At 31.8% G+C, this 22,478-nt stretch overlaps 2 protein-coding genes and 1 pseudogene across 2 annotated transcripts; 2 read left to right on the plus strand and 1 right to left on the minus strand.

Moving 5' to 3' along the window:
* Positions 1–4,223: 4,223 nt before the first annotated feature.
* Positions 4,224–9,144, plus strand: LOC145042376 (alpha-1,3-mannosyl-glycoprotein 2-beta-N-acetylglucosaminyltransferase-like). The gene is made up of 18 exons (XM_078990775.1): positions 4,224–4,685; positions 5,172–5,222; positions 5,601–5,688; positions 5,915–5,977; positions 6,101–6,212; positions 6,616–6,661; positions 6,764–6,826; positions 7,007–7,073; positions 7,155–7,223; positions 7,329–7,398; positions 7,553–7,614; positions 7,698–7,787; positions 7,874–7,968; positions 8,069–8,131; positions 8,221–8,259; positions 8,345–8,515; positions 8,633–8,760; positions 8,936–9,144. The coding sequence occupies exons 1-17, from the start codon at positions 4,617–4,619 to the stop codon at positions 8,747–8,749; spliced, it is 1,335 nt and encodes a 444-aa protein (XP_078846901.1). The 5' UTR covers positions 4,224–4,616; the 3' UTR covers positions 8,750–8,760; positions 8,936–9,144.
* A 345-nt stretch (positions 9,145–9,489) lies between these two features.
* Positions 9,490–10,799, plus strand: LOC145042378 (protein EXORDIUM-like 5 pseudogene; annotated as a pseudogene).
* A 2,358-nt stretch (positions 10,800–13,157) lies between these two features.
* LOC145039893 (uncharacterized) lies at positions 13,158–14,974 on the minus strand. The gene is made up of 5 exons (XM_078987893.1): positions 14,876–14,974; positions 14,666–14,827; positions 13,776–14,252; positions 13,450–13,699; positions 13,158–13,369 (listed from the first exon to the last, which is right to left on the minus strand). Exons 1-5 carry the CDS (start codon positions 14,972–14,974, stop codon positions 13,158–13,160), a joined length of 1,200 nt encoding a protein of 399 aa, XP_078844019.1.
* Between the last annotated feature and the right edge of the window lie 7,504 nt (positions 14,975–22,478).

A 22,478-nucleotide genomic window follows, 5' to 3' on the forward strand; every position in this document is an offset into this window, starting at 1 on the left:
TCTTTTAAACACTTATATAAAAACATCATTTATAATTTATATCATGTTCTAACCCTCGTAAACTTAATGAAACAAATAAAACTTGAAATTTTATTTAAAGGTTTTGACTTTTCTTGACTAGAAAGTAACGTGTTGTTACATTATGATTGTATTTTCATACATATCAATGTACTTTATAGTATAATGATACGTAGAAGTGGATCGAAAACCATTTCATAAACGGAATTGTATTAATTATTTAATTAATTAAACAATATATGCTATATTTTATATATTAAATAAATATGTTAGATAGTCAATATAAAATAAAAGACATTTTAGCCCTTTTAGCAATTTGGTTTTTAAAAAAATGATGATAAAAATAAATATGATTCCATAGTATGGGGTAGTTTATGTAAACCGATTACTTATTATTTGATTCAAAAGGAGTCGGGACTATACTAGGAAAGAGGAAAATTAGGGGATTTCATTCAGAAACCAGATAGGAAGTTGAAGCTTGAAGCCTGCCCCCCTTTCAATTGTAGCTGCCACTTGTCGCCTAGTATTTAGGTAAGAAGCCTCACCCTCTTTCTAGTTTCTTCGTGTCTCTATGTCACTATGTGTTTGTATGTTTATATGACATCTTATAGTTGTGATTCTTTAACCTGTGATGATATTTGATTTGTGCGTGTTTGATTATTTGTGTGTTTTAGTAGTAAGTTGTTATTGTTCCAACTTGTTTGTTTTTGATGAAATTTAGGTTTTTGCAATAGTATAACATCAATATGGCACATTTCTTCTATGTATAGCTATATAGGGATAATTTAGTTCCTCCACCACTTCGGTTGTTTATCATTTGCAATAGGATGACATTGTTTTATCATCCTATCTACTCTTGGATTTTGCTTAATTGTTAACATTCAATTTTAGGGTTTACTTTTATATACTAATTTTGTTTGTGTTTTCAAAAATTGTTAGATGTCTCAATCGATTAGTATGAGTGAAGATGAAACGATGGAGGTTGAAAGGGCTATGAGTGGTTTTAGGTTGAATATGGAGGGTAATTATTTTAGTGATGTATGGTTGTCCGACAACTAAAAGTAGCGGATTAAATGAAGGTTAACAGATGGTCTAGGTCTAATGGTGGTCAAGTTTGTCACCTTTAATGGTTTTAAAAGGAATTATAAAAGGGCAATTACACCATAACATTCAAAAATGAAATTAGGATGCCATATTTATAAATGATTTTGAAAATTTTAGCAGATGTCGATAATTATAAAATGGCTACTTTACATATCAGTTTGGACCTTTCAATCAAATCCCACACGGTGAAGAGTTGATGGTGGTGTTGGTGTGAAGACGCATCAACAACCCCTAAGTTTTGAAAATTTAATCTTATAAACTTATTAGACCCGATCAAGAGAAAGAGTAATGCCATTAGATGATGAAATTAGCTTAGGATAATGAAATTTAAAAGATAATCAGAGACTGGGAACAAAGCAATATAATTAACTAATTAGTCAAACAAAACGATATGCAAAAAATGTGAATTTGGTAACCTAAACTCAACAAAAATCAAGTATTTTGATTTTTAAAAGTACAATGGCTTAAATAAGAAAAAATAAAATGAAACCAGATACACAAACACATACAGATACATACACATACATACACACACATGCATATGTTTTTTGAATTATAACATTGTACTTTCAAAGTACAATGCTAAAATAAGAAAAAAATATTTAGTAAAACAAAAAAATCTCTATCAAAATGATAATCTCATTTTTAGCTGCAACCACTTGCACCTTAAATAAAGTTTCTTCCAAAATTTGATGTTTCTGTCAAAAAAAATCAATTGTATAATAAGGTTTTTGTTACATAATAAATTTGAGAAGTAAGTTTTTTTTTTCCGAAAAACTTAAGAGATTTTGCAATTTAATAAAGATTTTAATGGCGAAGCGGTTTAGCCTCGATCCTCCTATAATCACCACCAGGTTCTTAGTTTGAATGTCTTTTCTAATAATGCATTTTAAGGGGTAGATGTGGATTTGAAAAGCTTGCATATAGCTTCAAAATCACTTTTACATGGTGTGTTTTTGGAGAGACTGTATACATATGGAAAGACACTTAAACAATTTAAAATATGTTAGAATCATCCACATTAAAACATAGAAATAAAGATATACAATTATTTTAAATAAAAGAACATTAAAATTTGCAGAACTTGTTAAAAAAACTAATTCACATACCCATGTTGGTTTCAATAAATATGACACATTATGAAAAAGTCTTGTTACTTTCTCTTTACTTTCAAAACAAAATTGCTCTAAAACATAAGTTTACTCTATATCTTCAATATGGGTAGGAAAGTTCAATGTTAAATCAAACGATGAAGTTTAACATGAAATGTTGCATGAAATAAACAGTATCAACTGTAATTCACTCGTCCCCCAAACTTGGTTCCAAGTTTTTTGAAGAAGGACAACACTATTAGTCAATAATTGCAATGCTTAAATGAGTACCTATAATAATGCATGAAACATGCAAAAGACTCACAATGCAGGGATCAAGCTCATAAAAGTCTGCAGTTTAAGTCATGTGTTGACTCTCCTATGCTTCTCGAACTTTTGTAACTGTAAATGATGCTTCATTGTTAAACATAATAACTCAATTGTAGAAATGCAGTTCCTTGATCAGATTTAAAGTACGAACGAAAAAACTTCAAAGATAGAAACTGTTTGTAGGATGAGTTGACTATTTTTAATCTCAACTAAGATGTGAAAAAAGACCAAAATCGGTGAACATACACTTCATATGATCAAAGATCGTGATTCTTCCAATATTTAAGGGAATAAGTTGCATGATATTATTGAGGATAAATAAGATGCGTATATTAAGCATGGTTGTAGAACTTATTACTCGGTACCTGTTCGGCCGACTACCCAGTAGCGAGTACTCAGATTCGGTAATTCATGTAGAAATATCTTTAGAGAAATTATATATGTCAAAATCATAAGTTAAAACCATAAGTTGGTTGAAATATATAACAAAGTTAGATACATATCAATACACAAAAAATGAAAAACACATAATGGTCTCACTTTGTGAATAATAACTGAAAATTTAAGATATATATCTTCCTATTTTAATAAAAGAATACTTTTATTCTTATTTTGACATGTGTCACCATATTATACCTCATAATTAATGTATATTTTATTCTTCTTTTGTCATTTGTAATGTATCACCCTATTATATCTCCTAAATAGTGCATGTCACTTGTCAACCTATTGATTCTTTATTTCAAATTTCAAATTTTAAATTACATTAAATTAATAACATTAGAAGAAAAATTAAAGCAAAATTAATACAAATTATAAAGTGATATAATTTTACATATTTATTTAAATCAATGATTGTAATTTTATATAACTAAAAAAAATCTCTTAATTAATAATTTATTTGAAATAAGTGGTTAATAATTTTGAGTTTTACTATAAAAATTTAATTAATTTTGTAACCGGGGTTTCCACGGGTTATAAACGAGTGTAGTAATAATCACATGCGTATGTGGTAAATAATAAATCATAATATTATACATATTAATCACCGAGTTGACCGAGTTTTACAACGTTGCTTGCTTTGGTAAGAAGCTGAACGGGGAGTACTCGGATTCTATAACTTGCCTCGGTAAGGGGCCGAGTAAGGAGTATTCGGACGAGTAATCGGTCAACTCGGCGAATTTACAACATTGATATTAAGTGGTAAAATTATATACATACCAAAAAACAGAAAATTTGTTTCTGATTTAATGACATTACACTATAATTAAATTACTAAATTAACTCAATTGCGTGTTTATATGAGTAAAAAGGAAGTTGATAAATATTGCATTGACGCTGTATTCAAATTGTGAAAAAATAATGGCCGAATCAAAAGAGGGACACATGAAAGTTTTTGGAATTAATAGAAAAAACTGGAAAAAAAAAAGTATAGGAATTAAACGTTACAGTTGAAAACTATTAATAAAAGGTAAATATGTTAATAAAATTAATTAATATAAAATGATATTTAGTAATTTACATTCAAATAAAAAACAAAAATAACAAATAGAAAACAATAATTCTAAAACTCTCCATGTGCCAAATTCAATGAAAAATTGATACAAAATAATATTTATCACCAAGTAAAAAATTTTTAACTTATGGAAGAAAATAAATCGTGTTAAATGGGAGTGAGGACTTTGTTTGTTTTCTTACATGTTTGGTCTAGATCCAAACAAACCCAAGTAGGGATTCAAATTTTGGAGTAAAAACTCCACAAGAAAACAGGATACGAGTCATACAACCAAATAGAATTCAGAATACGTGCCTCTTCAGATGAATCACATGATCATCAACTAACAATTAGGGTTTAGAGAAATCCCAACTTTATCAAGGGTTCAAGCTAACAATGGCCGAGCTGCAGTGAAACCAAAATTGTTATGATTGGACTCTGATTGACCTGAAGAACAGAGGATTTAGAATCTGGAAATTGTGAAGTTTTTATTTTAAGAGAGATAGAGAGATCACGGGTTTCAGTTCATATGCTGTTCTGAAGCATTCGATCGTAAAACATAAAGTCAACAAACAACAATGGCGAGATGGTCTGGCGGTTTTAGATGCTTGCTTCTTCTCGTTGCAATCGCCTTCATCTATACCCAGGTGAAACGTTGCTATCAGTTGCATTTTCTTTCGTTTTCTATGTTATTTCAGTTTGTGTTGAACTTCTGCTGCATTGTGATTAAAATTTATTGAATTTCTTAATATCTAAAATCTATGATCCAACTTTCTCCAGTATATTTGCACCTAGTAGTTGACACAGGCAAGAAGCCTGTTAGATACATAACAGCAAACGAGTGATAAAAGACGCTATAAACTTTGATATACATCAAAATGCTTTTCTAGGCCTACAATACAACACCCCTTTATGCTCGCTATTTTCAAAATGAATTGGTCAAAAAATTTACCTAATTATACTAATTTCATCCAAATGAAAATCAAATTTCAATTCCATAATTCATAGATTGTAGTACAATGCAATATTTGAAAGAAACGAAAGCAGGATGCTGTAATGCACAAATAAATGAAAGAAGTTTGCTATTTTTTGCATTTAGACCTAAAATTTGTTATGTTTTTATGTCACAACAGGTGAGGCTGTTTAAGGCCCAGTCTGAGTATGCAGACAAAATTGCAGTTGCAGTAAGTATATCATATACTGTTTCCCTTATGATTTTTTCCCTTCCATTTGCTATTTTTTACCATCATTTATTCAGACAACATTTTATCCATAGTCATACAACTTAATGGAAAAAAATAACAGTTCATTATTTAAGGGGATTGTGTAGGAATTAAGTTTTGGAGTTGATAATCACTTACCTATTTTCTGTATTGATTAAACCATTTTACCTCTTTTGATTTTCCCAGTTATCCGATTTTGAAAAATAAAAGGAAAAATACAGAAAGCACAATGTAGTTTGATACTTCACTGTTTCATCGATTTAGCAATTGAACTATTTTTTTGTTTTATGATTATTATAATAATGGCTCAGTGTTTAAATCGAAAAATTTAAATAACAGGTGGAAGGGGAAAATCATTGTACAAGCCAGATGCGATTCTTGATTGATGAGATAAGTATGCAGAAACAAAAGGTGGTGGTTTTGGAAGGTAATTAGGGCTTTTCAAAATCCATTGCTATTTGTTGCATTTAGCCCTTAATTTGTTAATCGGCTAACTGGACCTAATACCTTTACATGGAATTCCTGTTACAATTGCTAATATTTAGTTTTGATTAGATATGGTGAGTTATGTTAATTGAAAATCCTTTTTCATTTGGAAAGAAAAAAGATTCAATTCATATCCAGCCTTGTTTATCTTTTACTTGTATTTTCAGAAAAAGTGAGACGCCAAGAAGAGGAGTGTGAACAATTGAGGACACTTGTTCAAAATCTTGAAAGTAAGTCAATACTCAATACCATAAAGGGTCTGTTATTTCTATATATTTAGGCATTGCTTCTTTTTGACTTAATGGGCTTAATCTAGCAAGCTATATATGAGTCTTGATGTTATCAATTTGTAGAGAAAGGAGTCAAAAGCTTGTTTGAACAAGTAAAGGCACCAGTTGCAGCTGTTGTTATTATGGCTTGCAATCGTGCTGACTATTTGGAAAGGACTATTAATTCTATTTTTAAGTAAGTGGTTCTAAATTCTAATTTATTTTTCAGGGCTAAATGCAAGATATAGGAACATCCTATTTCATTCTACTTCCAATTTCCTTTTCCTATTGAGGCATTGTACTTTGAAAGACCTACCTAATTTTAGTTTTTTTTTTTTTTTTTTTTTCTTATCTAAGACATTGTATTTTGAAAAATCTACCAAATTGTAGCAGTTAATTTCTTTGTGTTTAGATGACATTGCTATATTTGGGTAGAATTTTCAAAGAAGAATGATGTAATAGGATGAAATGAACGTAGGATGCTATAATAAACTTGTAAATTAAACTGCATTACTATTTCTTGCATTTAACCCTGTTTTAATGCAAGTCAACTTTGCATCTGTTGACTAATTATGTGGCCCAACTCTTCATAATTTTAGGTATCATAGCACTGTTGCATCAAAATTTCCGGTTTTTGTATCCCAGGTATATTGCATTTTGATATTATTATGAAAGAGGCTAAACTCTCTCTCTCTCTCTCTCTCTCTCTCTCTCTCTCTCTCTCTCTCTAAATTTGAAGATTTTCAGGATGGGTCAAATTCTGATGTTAGAACAAAGGCTATGAGTTACGATCAGTTGACCTACATGCAGGTAGATCTTTGTCATGATTATTATTAATATTTTTCCCATTAATTGTTATCTGGATAAAAGATGTATGATAATTTTTTAAATATAAAAAATGTAATTACATTGCTATTATGGTTAAAAAAAATATAAGTGTGTTACTATTATGGGAAATCAACTCCAATTTTTTAAATATCATTGTCGCAGCACTTGGATTATGAACCAGTGGATACTGAAAGGCCTGGAGAATTAATTGCATATTACAAGATTGCACGTAAGAAATGTTTTTACCTCAATTCCATTTCTATATATTTTCAAGAATGCTTTTTTTTTTTTTTAACTCTGATATTTTCAGGCCACTACAAATGGGCACTGGATCAATTGTTTTACAAACATAATTTTAATCGGGTCATCATACTTGAAGGTACATTCCAATTCTATAATTTGGTTGCATCTGTTTCTGTTCTAAAGCTCTTAGAAGTTGAAAGTCAAAAAGACTTGAGATTATATAAATGCTTATGTGATGCAGATGATATGGAAATCTCTCCTGACTTTTTTGATTATTTTGAGGCTGGAGCAGACCTCCTTGACAAAGATAAGTAAGTCACTGTATGAACTGGAAATGACATATTATCTATAATATGTATTTGATAAGACCTGTTATTTGAGACACAGGGATTCTTATTCCATCCATAATCAAAAACACATATTGAAACCCTAATTTAAGAAGTTGTTATCTTTAAACCATGATAGGTCCATTATGGCTATCTCTTCATGGAATGACAATGGGCAAAAGCAATTTGTGCATGATCCTTGTAAGTCTATAAATTTATTGTCTTAACAAGAACATAACAAAGGAGTGAAATTCCATTCCATTTCATTTTGGTGAATCTTGCAGATGCATTATATCGTTCAGATTTCTTTCCTGGTCTTGGGTGGATGCTATCTAAACCTACATGGGATGAGTTATCTCCAAAGTGGCCAAAAGCATATCCTTTTATAAATTCTTATTTCCAGTTTTCATGTGATTTTCTTTCATTTCAACAAACACACTTTTTCTTTCACTGCTTATTACTTACTGGGATGACTGGCTAAGATTACAAGAAAATCACAAAGGCCGACAGTTTATTCGTCCTGAAATTTCCAGAACATACAACTTTGGTGAGCATGTAGGTATCACATCTTAATCTCACAATTTTAAATGAAAATTACTTAAAATGCCACTGTATTTTAAGTAATTACAAATTGCCTATAATAATATCTATTCAGGGTTCTAGTTTGGGCCAGTTCTTCAATCAATACCTGAAACCTATTAGGCTGAATGATGTCACGGTATGTAATTTTTTTTTTTTTTTTTTTTTTTTTTTTACATTATTGGCATGTATGCATATTAATAATTACTTTGTTTTTGTGTGTGAAAGATTGATTGGAAGAAGATGAACTTGACATACTTAATGGAGGTATGCAAGTTATGATATAATTGATGACTCATTTGGTATGATGGTGATTTGTAATGACAAATTGAGTATTTCTTTCCTCTTGTAGGATAAATATGTAAACCATTTTGCAAACATGGTGAAAGATGCAAAGCCTCTTTATGAACCAAATCTTGTTCTAAAGATAAACAATGTAGATGGAGATGTGCGTATACAATATAGAGATCAAACAGATTTTGAAGACATTGCTCGCCAATTTGGCATTTTTGAAGAATGGAAGGTATCTCACATTAATATATATATATATATATATATATATATATAATGGTTTGTTTAATCACTACAGAACAATTTTTTTTTATATATATAATTAACTCATGCTTCTTATATTGTTAAGGATGGTATACCAAGAACTGCGTATAAAGGAGTTGTTGTTTTCCGATACAAAACAATTAGGCGAATATTCCTGGTGGGCCCACATTCCTTGGAACAGCTAGGGATTCAAAACGTTTAGTGTAATATGATGTGAGTGTGCCCATGTCTTTTTTTTTTTTTCTATAATTCTAATATATTTAGGGTTAATGCAAAAGAAAGCAACGTACTCATATAATGTAAATTGTAATCATCCATTCCATTACCTAATATTCTGTTACCCTATTCTCCATTCTATTCCTTGTGTGATTCCAGTTTTGTGGTGCAGATTGAAAAAATTGATTTAGACCATCTTTCTCCACAAGACGAATATCAAACACACATAAACATATTTATTATATTTGTAGAGAGAGGTACATTGTACACAACTACACATACACAATCTTTCTAATTTGTAACATTTATTTTATTTTCTCTCGTAAAACAGCTAGATTGATCCAATCCTTTCATTTTGAAATGTATGATTTCTTTTTCTTATGTATTACATTCATTAATTCTGAGAAAACGATTTAGCATTCCAAGTTTGTAAACACTAAATATCCAATTTAGATTGTCCAATGAGACATATCTGATATCTATGACATGCGTTCCAAATTTCTGATGTGCCACATTCATTAATTGATTTGTTTCTAGTTGAGGCCTCGAAAGAATAAACTAACACCACACCCAATAGAAATCGAATCTAGAAAAAGAAGATTCCACTCAACCCCACAAACACACACAACTTGAAAAATCTAAAGCCAAAAAGGACAGGGCTATTTTCGTCATTCATCCCTACTCAAATTTCAAAATTTCTACTTTCACTTCATCATTCCCAAAAAAAACCTGGCAGCTGTCACCAGCCCATTTCCTTACCCTCTTTATAAATTCCTATGTTTCTCCCCACCCTATTTTCATCTCATAACAAAATGTCCATTCTACCCCTCACTCTCACCTTCTTCTCTCTCGTCTTCCTCGCATCTTCTGTTCTTCCTGCCTCTGTTGTTAACCCTAACCTTCCACACGATGCTTTCACCGCTTCCAAGAGATTTGAGGGGTCGTCGGAGCTCGTCAACCTCCGGTACCATATGGGTCCGGTCCTTTCTTCTCCGATCAACATCTACCTCATCTGGTATGGTAAATGGCTTCCAGCTCAAAAGCTATTGATCAAAGACTTTCTACTATCAATCTCCACCACTAAACGCCGTGCTGCCTCCGCCCCCTCCGTCTCCGACTGGTGGAAAACCGTAACGCTCTACACTGACCAAACCAACGCCAACATCTCCAGCCAAATCCTAATCGCCGGAGAATATTCCGATCGGAAATACACCCATGGAACTCACCTCACCCGTCTCACCATGCAAGACGTCATCGCCACCTCCGTTCAGTCAGCTCCGTTTACAGTCGATCACAAAAACGGAGTTTACTTAATTCTCACTTCCGACGATGTCACCGTACAAGATTTCTGCCGTGCCGTCTGTGGGTTTCACTACTTCACGTTCCCGTCGAAAGTAGGATACACCTTACCCTACGCATGGGTTGGGAATTCCGGTAAACAGTGCCCGGAGGTCTGTGCTTACCCGTTTGCCGTTCCGGGGTACATGGGTAACGGCGGGCCGCGTTCCCTTGCACCGCCGAATGGTGACGTCGGGGTTGACGGAATGATCAGCGTCATCGGTCACGAACTGGCGGAGCTGGCGTCAAACCCATTGGTGAACGCTTGGTATGCCGGTGAAGATCCGACAGCGCCGACTGAGATTGGGGATTTGTGTGAAGGGTTATATGGGTCGGGTGGTGGAGGCGGGTACATTGGTCAAGTGATGAAAGACGGGTCGGGTCGGACTTTTAATATGAACGGTAGAAGAAGTAGAAAGTTTTTGGTACAGTGGATATGGAGCCCCGTTTTGAAAGCATGTGCTGGACCTAATGCTTTGGATTGATTGTACTGTGTGTTGTGAGGGTGGTACTTATGTTGTTAAGTATGTCAAAGGAGCAGAATGGTGGAAGTTAGAGAGGCCTTGGCCGAATTTTGTTTTTTATTTTATTTTTTGATTTTTATAGTTAGATTATGAAGTCATTAGATTTTTATAAACTGTTTTTAATAATATTGTTACAAATATATATGTATATAAAAATGATAAATTGGTTACCGAGTTTTTAATTCCTTTCATATGATTATCTTCGTTTGAACATGAGATCTTATTTATGGAGTGGTTCAAGTGCCATTTGGTTATTTTAGGTTAGGTAATTGAAATTTATATGAACATTTTTATTTTGAACTTCTGGGGTTTGAAGGGTTTTTTGATGGTTTCATTAGAAACGAGATTTGAAACAAAAACTCATGTTCAAGAATTGATTCTTCTAAACCTGAAAATAAAAGAGGTCATATAAATTTCAATTACCAACATGAAATAACAAAATGATAAGAGAACTCATGTTGGTGGGAGACTCACGAGAGAAAATGATTGATCAGATAGTTCTCGTAGATGCCAAACTCAACTAAAGTTAGGTAACATGAGCACCAAAAATAAGTTTATTAATAAATGATGTAAAGCATTATTAATAAATGATGTAAAGCATATGATTCTAATGACCAAAAACAAGTTTAATAGTAAATGATGTATAAAAAAGTGATTAAATGTTAACAAAAAGTGATTAAATGTTAACAAAAGCGAGATTACACTTATAAATTGGTATGCTTTTTAGGTTAGAAGGTTGGGATATACAATTTACAAATAATCTTAATTTTAAAATTATAAGAGTAAATTATAGTTTTGGTCCCTGTGGTTTGTCCTAATTCGTAGGTTTGGTTAAACCTTTGAAATTTTGATAGGACTCATCCTTGTAGTTTTAAAAAATTGCAGTGGCCATCCTTGAGCATACAACATTTATATTTCATTCGTCAAACACCATCACGTGCCCTTCACACGAGGGGTATTTTTGTCAATTTGATTTTGCCTTCTTCCCAACGTCTATATGAACACAAGAATCAAAGATATTTAAACATAATTTCTTTCTCAATAAAGCATTAGAAAACCCTTTCGAAAATTGAATATGTGAAAAATCAAAGAAAGGTAATATGTGCTTGTAGTCGTCCTGCAATTGTACGCACGTCGTGGACAAATGTTAATCCAGGTAGGTGTTTTTGGGGTTGTCCCTCGAATGGCTCACGATGTCCATTTACTGGCTGGTTTGACCCACCAATGTGTCGTAGGTCTGTCGATATCATCCCATGATTGTTGATATCATCCCAGGATTACTGAGAGCACGAAACAACTTGGAAGCTAGTAGAAGGATTTACAAATGTCTCTTTTTCGGGGGTTTTTTTAGTTGTGTTCTTCATGGGTGATGGTAACGATGATGTAGAGTTGAAGTATGTGAAACTTGTAGTCCTTGTGTTGGTTATTTTGGTGGGATCCCTTATTTTGGTTGTTAGATGTGTTGTTTCTTTTGGTAGGATCCTTGTGTTCTTTTGTTGGCATTAAGCCATGCTTTTGACTGTAATGTTTAAGCAGTAATGTTGTATAATTTATGGGCTTGTTGCATTTTAGACTTGATTTGTGATTGTAATGTTTAAATGGGCTTTGGTATTAATATAAAGGTTTGTTTGGTGTAAAATTGCAAGCATAATAGTGCAAACATTAATGTTCTTAATACCATTAAGGTCATTAAGAGAAAACTACATTAATCGCACCATAACTTAAAACCATGAAAGTACAAACATTAATGTTCCTAATACCATCAGTACATGACTTGATCATTAAACCACAAAAACATAATAGTTAAAAACAACTCATTACACAAAAAAACATGTTGTTTTCAGGGAAATATAAATATAAACTGATGCATCCTTCTCCTTATTCTTGCTTCTTAAACTGCTGCACCTTTCTCCTTGCTCTTGCTCTTTTTTCCTGCTTTCTTACTGGCTTCACCTTCACCCCCTTGACCTTTACAACTTTTAGAATTATGTCCCTTATTATGACACTTACTGCATGTAACAATGATAAACTTTCTAGTGAGCTTGGTTCCTTGGGACAAAACCTGACTGGCTACCTTATCTGCACTCCTAATTCTTTTCTTTTTTGGCCTTCCCACCCGAAAATAGATAAAACTTAACCTAATTATTTGAACAACCATACTAAAAAACAACTAATCTAATTTTGAGTTGATTTTACATGTTTGTGATGAGTTTGTGGGGGTGATTGTTGTTGGGCATGCTGATTTCTGCACATATCTCTACCATTTATAGGATCCACTGTCACTTTGTACATCTTTTGCCAAGTAGACAACCAATATCATTGATGAACCTAATGTTCCACTCTCTCAACAACCTTTCCATTCTGTATCATATCCCAAATTACTGCCACTGCATGTTTACAGGGTATGTCGGTCAACTCTTATTTCCTACAAGTACAAGATCTTTCACTCATGTTAACAACATATTGATCATTCAATACCCATGTCACTTGGTACTTTTCATTGCTTGCAAAAATTACCCTCAGTTGTTGTGCTTATTCTTCAATTTTTTCTAGCAAATTTGTCGTAGTAGGTGTTAAAGGACCCATACTTTTATCTATTGCCTTTTGGACACTGCACATTCTCCTCATCAGGTACTCCCTAATGTACTCTATAACTGAGATTATTGACTTATCTCTCCCATCAATTAATTTTCCATTGAAGATTTCCCACATAGTGTTAAACAACATTTGACAATGAGAACTACCTATCACACAATGAAATGAAATAGTCAATACATGGTAATTATATTGCAACTTTAAAGAACAAGTACATAATACATCATACCTGTGAAATGACTCCTAGCCCAATGAACTCGTGGAATTTTTTTCAACCACTCATATGCATCCTTATTGAATAAAGATAACTTCTTCATAGCCTTTTCAAAGTGGATTACAGTTGTAGCAGTTGCACGGTTCCATAACATCTCCTTTAATTGATTTCCTCTCCACTTTAGTTTCATGTTTTCATGTATGTGTCTGAGACAAAACCTGTGCTCAACACATGGGAAGATTTTTGCAATAGCTGGTAATAACCCCTAAATAACAATATATAGTACTATAATATATCCATAAAACATATATTATGACAAAAACAGAGCACAAAAAGGGTACCTTCTGTTTATCTGAAATGAAGGTAAAGTTGGCTCTTGTGGGTAGGTCCGGATCTTTACCCAAACATTCTAAAAACCATGACCATGACTTCAAATTCTCTGCTTCAACAATTGCATATGCAACATGGAACATACCATTGTTTAAGTCAACACCAACTGCAGTCAAGATCTGGCATGGGAAAGGGCCTTTCATGAATGACCCATCAAGTATTTCCTTTTGAGATTCTTTAAAACCATGTTTCAATGCACCAAGACAAACATAAATTCTTTGGAATTTCCTAATTTCCAAATTAATGTTTGGTTGACTTTCAAATTGTATCTTGACTATCCCATGATTTGTTATTTGTAGCTCCAAGACATAGTCCCTAAGCATCAAGTATTGCTTCTCATAGTCTCCATGTAGTTGATGTTGAGCTATGGCATTTTCTCTAAAAATTTTGCTTTTTGAAACCCCAACACCATATTTCGTCTGAAACTCCTATTGTAAAGCATGTGTTGGACAAGTAGGGTTCATCTCTATTTGTGAAGCAATTTTTTTAGCTATGAAACTTTGTGTGCAACTCTTAACATCTCTTGTACGCAAGCAATAATGTTTCTCTTCATAAACCTTCACAGTCCAAATATCTAAGTCTGATAGCCTAGAAAGCAACAAAACCCAAGGACAATATCCCTTTTCTTTATTTACAGAACTACCTTTACCTTTATTACACCCCAACAACTCACTAGTGTTAAATTCTGGAGTAACACCTCTGCACACTACCCTTACCCTTATATTATCATTTTTTCTATGTGTAGTTCCCTTTGAGTATGTAAAGCATGTTCATTCACCAAGCTTGTGACTTCCTTCTTTGTTTGAAAAGTTTGACCCATCATAAATTCACTCCCATGCACCTTACCACCTGAACAATATTTTGGCCTAGTCAACTCTTTCAACAACCTTGCTCTCTTATCCTCTTCATAACCAACAAACTCAAATTTGTCTTCATCAATTACTTCCATCTTTTCTTCCTCATGATCTACATCCATTGGCTTTTTCTTTTTCTTATTTTCTATCTATTCGACATTTGTATCAACCACACTATGAAACTCTGACATGTCAACCTCATAGTCAACCACTAGGCCTTCTCCATCCATAAGAAAGTCACTATCACTGCTAGACCCACCATCCTTATCAGAATTAGAACCATCATTCACATCCATATTGTCACACCTCAAAACCTGAACGACGAAAACATTCCGGGGCGGAGGACGTCATGTACAGTATCACTACATAGCATAATAGTAAACAAGCAACAACATCATTCATTGGATTAATAATATAATTTAATAGAAGTGTGTTTTGTATAGTTATAAGACACCAAAAACATGAATCAAAATAAGAGATAAGTCTTGAACGCTCCATCTTCTCAAAACCTGGCATCGGTATCTGTCTACTGATGATCTAAGAATACAAGTTATTTTGAAAGAGTTTATCAGCTTTAAAGTTGGTGATTTCATAAGCATTTTAGTGTCATTGTTTGTATGAAAATGTTTGTAAGTGTTTGATGTATAAGTTTGTAGTAAAGGTTTGTATCTCCTAGAAAATCCTATATTTTCTACTAAAAGTAGCCTTCTACCAAGGCATCAAATGTTCTGTATGTTTGTTTCTTGTAAAAGTGTATTTTTCCCAAGTGTGACTATCATTAACAAAATATAGTTTTTACATTACCGTTTATGTGAGAAGATCACAATGTGAATGCAATGGGGAAAATAATAAAGTACTATAGTGTTGTATTATAGTAACTACTGCTGTACTAACTACCTTAAGCCAATTATTAATTAAGGTATAATGTGATATAATTGTAACCATACTTGATCGACTTAGTAAAACATAACGCTCGAAGACATAGAAATGGTATGATATTCGTCACCCGTAGACCTGCAGGTCCCATTCTAGTTAGCAGCAAGGTGTAGGACGGTCAGTCCCGTATAGATCTATACACAAATTCACGCTCTCCCTCCAGGAGACTCTAGTTACAAAACGATCCACATCAGTGATGTCGTGCCCCGAAGTAGTGACTCACATTTATGTTATAGTATTCTTGTATATGTATTGTATGTACTAGTGTAATGTATTTTCTCTTTGTCTAGTATGTAGTATGTTCTCTTTGTTTCTCATCATAGTATGTTCTCTTGTATAGTGTATAGTATGTATTGTTTCTTGGCCGATATGCTCTCATGGATCGGTATAAAATGGACACTCTTGGTCAACCGATCCACGATGACCTATATGGAATCCACTCCCTGCGCGGTCATGGGAAGCTTAGGAATGAAATTCATAGTAATATCTTCCCACTTCCATAGGGGAATATCTAACGGCTGCATCTTGTCGTGTGGCCTCTGGTGCTCGGCCTTGACCTTCCTGTAGGTCAAGCACCGGTCCACATACCATTCTACATCCCGCTTCATGAAGGGCTACCAATAACCAAGACGAAGATCCCTATACATCTTCGTCGCCCCGGGATGAATGGAGAATTGGGATTTGTGCGCCTACTCCATCAGGACCTGGCGTACGCCTCCTCCATCAGGACCTGACGTACGCCTCCGAGGTATGGAACCCACACCCTACGGTGTAATGTCATTAATCCCCTGCTGTCGTAGTCGAACGAGGAAACCTGACCCACTATAAGCTCACTCTTCCGATGTTCCTCCTTCATAGCCTCATGTTAGGCCTCTCGGATTTGCTCCAATAATGGGGTCACTACTGTCATCCGTATGCAGATATCTCTGATCGGCGCCGCGTTGCGGCTATGCGCATTGGCCACCACGTTGGCCTTCCCCGGGTGGTAAAGGATTTCGCAATCATAATCCTTGACCACGTCCAACCACCGACGCTGCCTTATGTTCGGATTCGACTGATCCATGAGATAGTTCAGGCTCTTGTGGTCTGTGTAAATGGTAAAACGAACCCCATAGAGGTAATGACGCCAAATCTTGAGGGAAAAAACAACAGACCCCAGTTCCAAATCATGCGTCGAATAATTCACCTCGTGAGGCTTTAACTGTCTTGAAGCGTATGAAATAACGTGCCCTCTCTACATCAAAACCGTGCCCAAACCCAAAATAGACGCATCATAATATACCACAAAATCCTCTACGCCCTCAGGCAGGGCTAGGATCGGTGCCTCGCACAACCTCCATCTCAAAGTCTCGAATGCGGCCTGCTGCTCGGGTCCCTAGCGGAAAACTATGGCCTTCTTCGTAAGTCGAGTCAAGGGCACGACTATCTTGGAGAAATCCTAGATGAATCTCCGGTCTCTTAGTTAATGCATATTTTTTTTTTTTTTATGTCATGTGTCACCCTATTAGGTCTCTTAATTAATGCATGTCACTTGTCAACATATTAATTCTCAATTTTAAATTTCAAATTTCAAAATTTTCACTCTAATTACATTAAATTAATAAAATTAGAATAAAAATTTGAGTAAAATTAATACAAATTATAATGTGATATAATTTTACATATTTATTTAAATTAACGATTATAATTTTATATAACTAAAAAAATATATCTTAATTAATAATTTATTTAAAATAATTTATTAATAATTTTGAGCTCTCACTATTAAAGTTTAATTAAGTTTATAACCGTGGTTTTCACAAGTTATAAACTAGTATATGAATAACCATTTCTTATTTATTCATATAAAGATTACAATAGTTGATCAAAGTGATTACTGATTATGGCTAATCTAGCAGGAAAGACGAACATTACATAACCAATATGGAACATGGGTGTTACACGAACCTGTGGACCGTAAACTGGTGAAGAGATCGGATCAACTAAAAGCATGTTCTTGTTTATTTATGAACGGTACTGAACCGAGCGATTTTACCATAAAACCGGTTAAAACGTTCATCTGTTACAAAAAACCGATTTAATCATAATAGAAAAACATTATCATGACATTATATATTTATAGTCATCCTCTATTATTTTCAACAAGATTGTACAAATGCATAACTTATATTTTTAAAAAAATGTTGTGAAACAAAACATTTTGATTCACTATTTCGTTTTGATTCACAGTATTGAACCATTTTGACTTAATATTCCGTTGTTTTTTATTTTAATTTACTATTTCGTACTCCCACATTGATCCCACTTATCATTCTTTCTTGAGCATCAACTTTTTCATGTTAAATAAAAACTTTATTAAATTTATATTTTTTATTTCGGATACTTGGATTGAAAGTAATAGGTCGATTCAATATATATATATATATATATATATATATATATATATATATATATATATATATATATATATATATATATATATATATATATATATATATATATGGAAATGATCAAATGAGAACACCTAAAAGATTAAGAATGTGAGAACAATTCTGAACCAATCAATATATAAGGGTATATTAGTAGTTGTTTAACTTAATTAATTAATAATAACTAAAACATAATTATTTTTTGCCTATAATCATGGGATCTTATCATTTTGCTTTTCATAATTATCGAAATCACATTAAAGCAACTCAAGTCGCATCTCATATTTTGAATTGCTTAGTATATCTTCTTAATTTCTTATTTATTCAAAAAAGTAAGATCATCGCTTCCTTCTTATTCTATCTGATCGAATTGAAATAAGATTTAAATTGTCCTCTGTTTCTTTTTACTAGAATATAAGTGACAATAAAATCTTTGAAAACATATGTATAAATTATCTTTATATTATCCGTTTCATACAAGTTCATTTGTTTTTTTACGGATAAGATATTAAGACATAATATATTTATGTTTAATTATATTCTATTTTTATAAGATATAGTTATATTTACAAATGAATAAGGTCGTTAGATTTTTCCTTAATATTTAAAGATGACTGGATTTTTCATTCAATATAATTCAATCGGCATCTATCCATCTATGAATATATGTAAATATTTCTTTAATACACATGTATACGATTACAGATAAGAATGTAGGTACTAATATATATGGATTGAAATAATACTTGGACCATCATTGGTGTTCTACTATTATCATTGATTACCATCTTCAATTTCTACAAAATGAAAATAATATTTCAATACAATAAAAGGTTAACAAAAATGTTTAAAAAATATTTAGGACAAAAGTATTTATACAATGCAATATTCATCGACAGATATAGTATCAACAAAATTTCTTTGACAAAATTATTTTTAAGACCAGTAATAAAATGATATTCATATATGTATTCATACACCAATATTCGTAAATGAATAAAGCTATATGAATAATTTTCGTTCATATATTATTATATTTACATCCATACAGTCCTATTCACGAATGAATAAAACTAAATTTATAAACTAATGATGTAATTTCATGCAAAGATGATTAATGTGTTCAAATTCATATTCATCAATGAACTAAGCTAAATTTATAAATTGATGATACAATTCTATTCGTATATGATTAATGCATTGAAACTCCTCCAAATACTTCAAATATATAAACAAAAATACTTATTCAATGATGAATAAAATATTTTAGCCCACTGCAATAAAATAATCATTCTCCACTATGGACTAATATTCACAGTAACAACAATAAAGATACGTATTGTTTGAAATATATATAATATGTATTCATTGAACAAAAATTCATAAAAAACAATAAATAAATACTTTATTTTGGGGTTTGGGGTAAAGTCACATATGTATGATTTATGAGAGAAGACAATCATCAGTGAATAAACTTTCATTATCGCGCATCCCATTTTCTATTTTTACGTGGTTTTACTTTCAACACACACATTTATGATTCTTTTCTGGTTCCAACCGTATTGTAAGATTCTTTGCAAGTTCTTCATCAACAACCTTTGGATTTGATATAGACTATGAAGCTTATATACCTTCTATATAAAAGAAAAGAGTAAAACAAAATTGATTGACACATGACAATAATAATCGTCAAACAAAACTACTTAATTTTTAGATATTAATTATTACTTGCTGTTTGAATGTTCCATCATGCTTTAACATGACCATCTTCATGAATTCCATATCATATGGTAACGGTAGGCCCAATTTCTCTATTGATCGATGTCTTCTTGTTCTTTGTTTTAGAATAAAAATATCGGTCGATCTCAATCATCGAGTTGTAGGAGTGCTCTTCCACTCATTATATGGCCTCCTCCGTTTCGATGGCCTCAATCGACTTCTGATATGTAATATGTATTTGTATTTCGCTTTCTCTCGAATGATCTCTACCCATTTGTTGATAGAGGCGTGGAGATTATTGTTGTGTGATGATGATGGTGGCGGTGGTGTTGTTGGCGGGTTCGACTGTGAAGATGGCAACAATGGTGTTTTTGTGTCTTGTGCGGCGGCTAGGTTGAAGAAAACTCAAAAGTCGGTAGTGGAGATATAAGAGGGAAGAGGTGTACGTTTCTTTTTAGTTTTGGCTTCCATCGATTAGGGTTTCAGGGAAATGATATATATATATATATATATATATATATATATATATATATATATAGAGAGAGAGAGAGAGAGAGAGAGAGAAAGAAAGAGAGAGAGAGAGAGATTTTAGGAGCTGATAAAAATAAGATAAAACCTAATGACTATAATACCCTTTTAATTAATTAAGAAGTTACAATTTAATCCTACGACTTTTAGAATTTCTACAAATGGCCCGTTAATTTTAGCCTTTGATTTTAACATTTAGAGGGCTTAGATTTGTTCTCGCGTTTTCAACCTTTTAGGTGTTCTTATTTGATCCTACTCCTATATATATATATATATATATATATATATATATATATATATATATATATATATATATATATATATATATATATATCTTTCAATCTTAACATTTAATAAGATGAAGTTTTTTACTTTTTGAACTAAGACTTTTTTCTTTCTCTGCTAGAATAATAACTTATATTTGAAAGATACTCAACAGTGAAGGTGAAATTTACATCATTATCATTATGCATCATTATATATATATATATATATATATATATATATATATATATATATATATATATAGAGAGAGAGAGAGAGAGAGATTTTAGGAGCTGATAAAAATAAGATAAAACATAATGACTATAATACCCTTTTAATTAATTAAGAAGTTACAGTTTAATCCTACGGCTTTTAGAATTTGTATAAATGGCCCGTTAATTTTAGCCTTTGATTTTAACATTTAGAGGGCTTAAATTTGTTCTCGCGTTTTCAACATTTTAGGTGTTCTTATTTGATCCTACTCCTATATATATATATATATATATATATATATATTTCAATCTTAACATTTAATAAGATGAAGTTTTTTACTTTTTGAACTAAGACTTTTTTTTCTTTCTCTGCTAGAATAATAACTCATATTTGAAAGATACTCAACAGTGAAGGTGAAATTTACATCATTATCATTATGCATCATTATGTATTGTAACTACATCATTATGTATTGTAACTATAAAATAATCACTCATATTTTTGAAACTGATATACCTAAGGTGTTATTCGGTTTGGTTTCGGTTAGATTAGATTGGTTTTATTGGCCTTTTTTATATTTTAAATCTAACCGTAATCAAACCTAATAAGGTTTAGTTTACTTGGTTTTATTTTAATCAATTTACCAATTAAACCAAATAAAATTTAACACATAAAAGTAAATATTAAACCAAAAGAAAAAACTTATTAAACTATTACGAAATAAAAAACATATAATAATATATAATATATTATATTTAATCTTTCATAATACCGATACAGACACACAAGTTGTAGATATATATTAATATAACTTTAGTCTTATATGAAGATGAGAGAAATGACTGAAGCTGTCTTTTTCTTTTTAATATAAATTATAAAACAGTTATAAAATTATAGTAGTTAATTACTAAATAATATGTTACAAAATTATTAATAAATAATCTACAAATTTATTTATAAAATGTTAATAGTTAATAACTAAATAATATGTGATAAAAATCTTCTTATGTTTTTTAGACCAAAACAATTAAAATTTAACCAAAACCAAGTCAAATAAGGAATCATTATTCGATTAACCAAACTGAATTAACCAAAAAACAAATAACCCAAACCAAATTAACTAAACATCATTTGGTTCGGTTTTGGTTTTTACCCCATCCTTAAATATACGAGATGATTCAACCGATCAACCCATTACCTTTTCATCACATCACATCAATTAAAAAACCATTTTTTTTGAAACACAATGTCATTAGGAAGTGATATTTACACTTAGGGGTTGTTTGGTAGAATCTGAACTTTTAAGATCTATATTTTTAAGAGATCTGAATTTCTAATCTGAATCTTTAAGATCTGAATTTCTAACATGCTGTTTGGTTGAAACCTCTGAATTATTAAGCTGAATGATAAAAAATGACCATTTTACCATTCTGTATCATTTATTTCAATTACTAGCATTCTACTTTCAATTACAACATTGTATTTTTAATATCACAAAATCAAATATACATTTACTTCACACAAATCACAAAATCAAATTGCAACCTTCATATTGACAGAAAAACAGATTCACATAAACACCAGATTTTGATTCACAACAACACTTCTTTTCTGCTTCAAATAATTTTCTATCAAAATACAAAAACAAATTTTTATATCAAAGTACAACATTAGTTAATTCAGAAACAAGAACACCATGTTTGAGAGCATA

The sequence above is a fragment of the Lactuca saligna genome, chromosome 4, assembly GCF_052625555.1.
Source record: "Lactuca saligna cultivar CGN05327 chromosome 4, ASM5262555v1, whole genome shotgun sequence".
Lineage (NCBI taxonomy): Eukaryota > Viridiplantae > Streptophyta > Magnoliopsida > Asterales > Asteraceae > Lactuca > Lactuca saligna.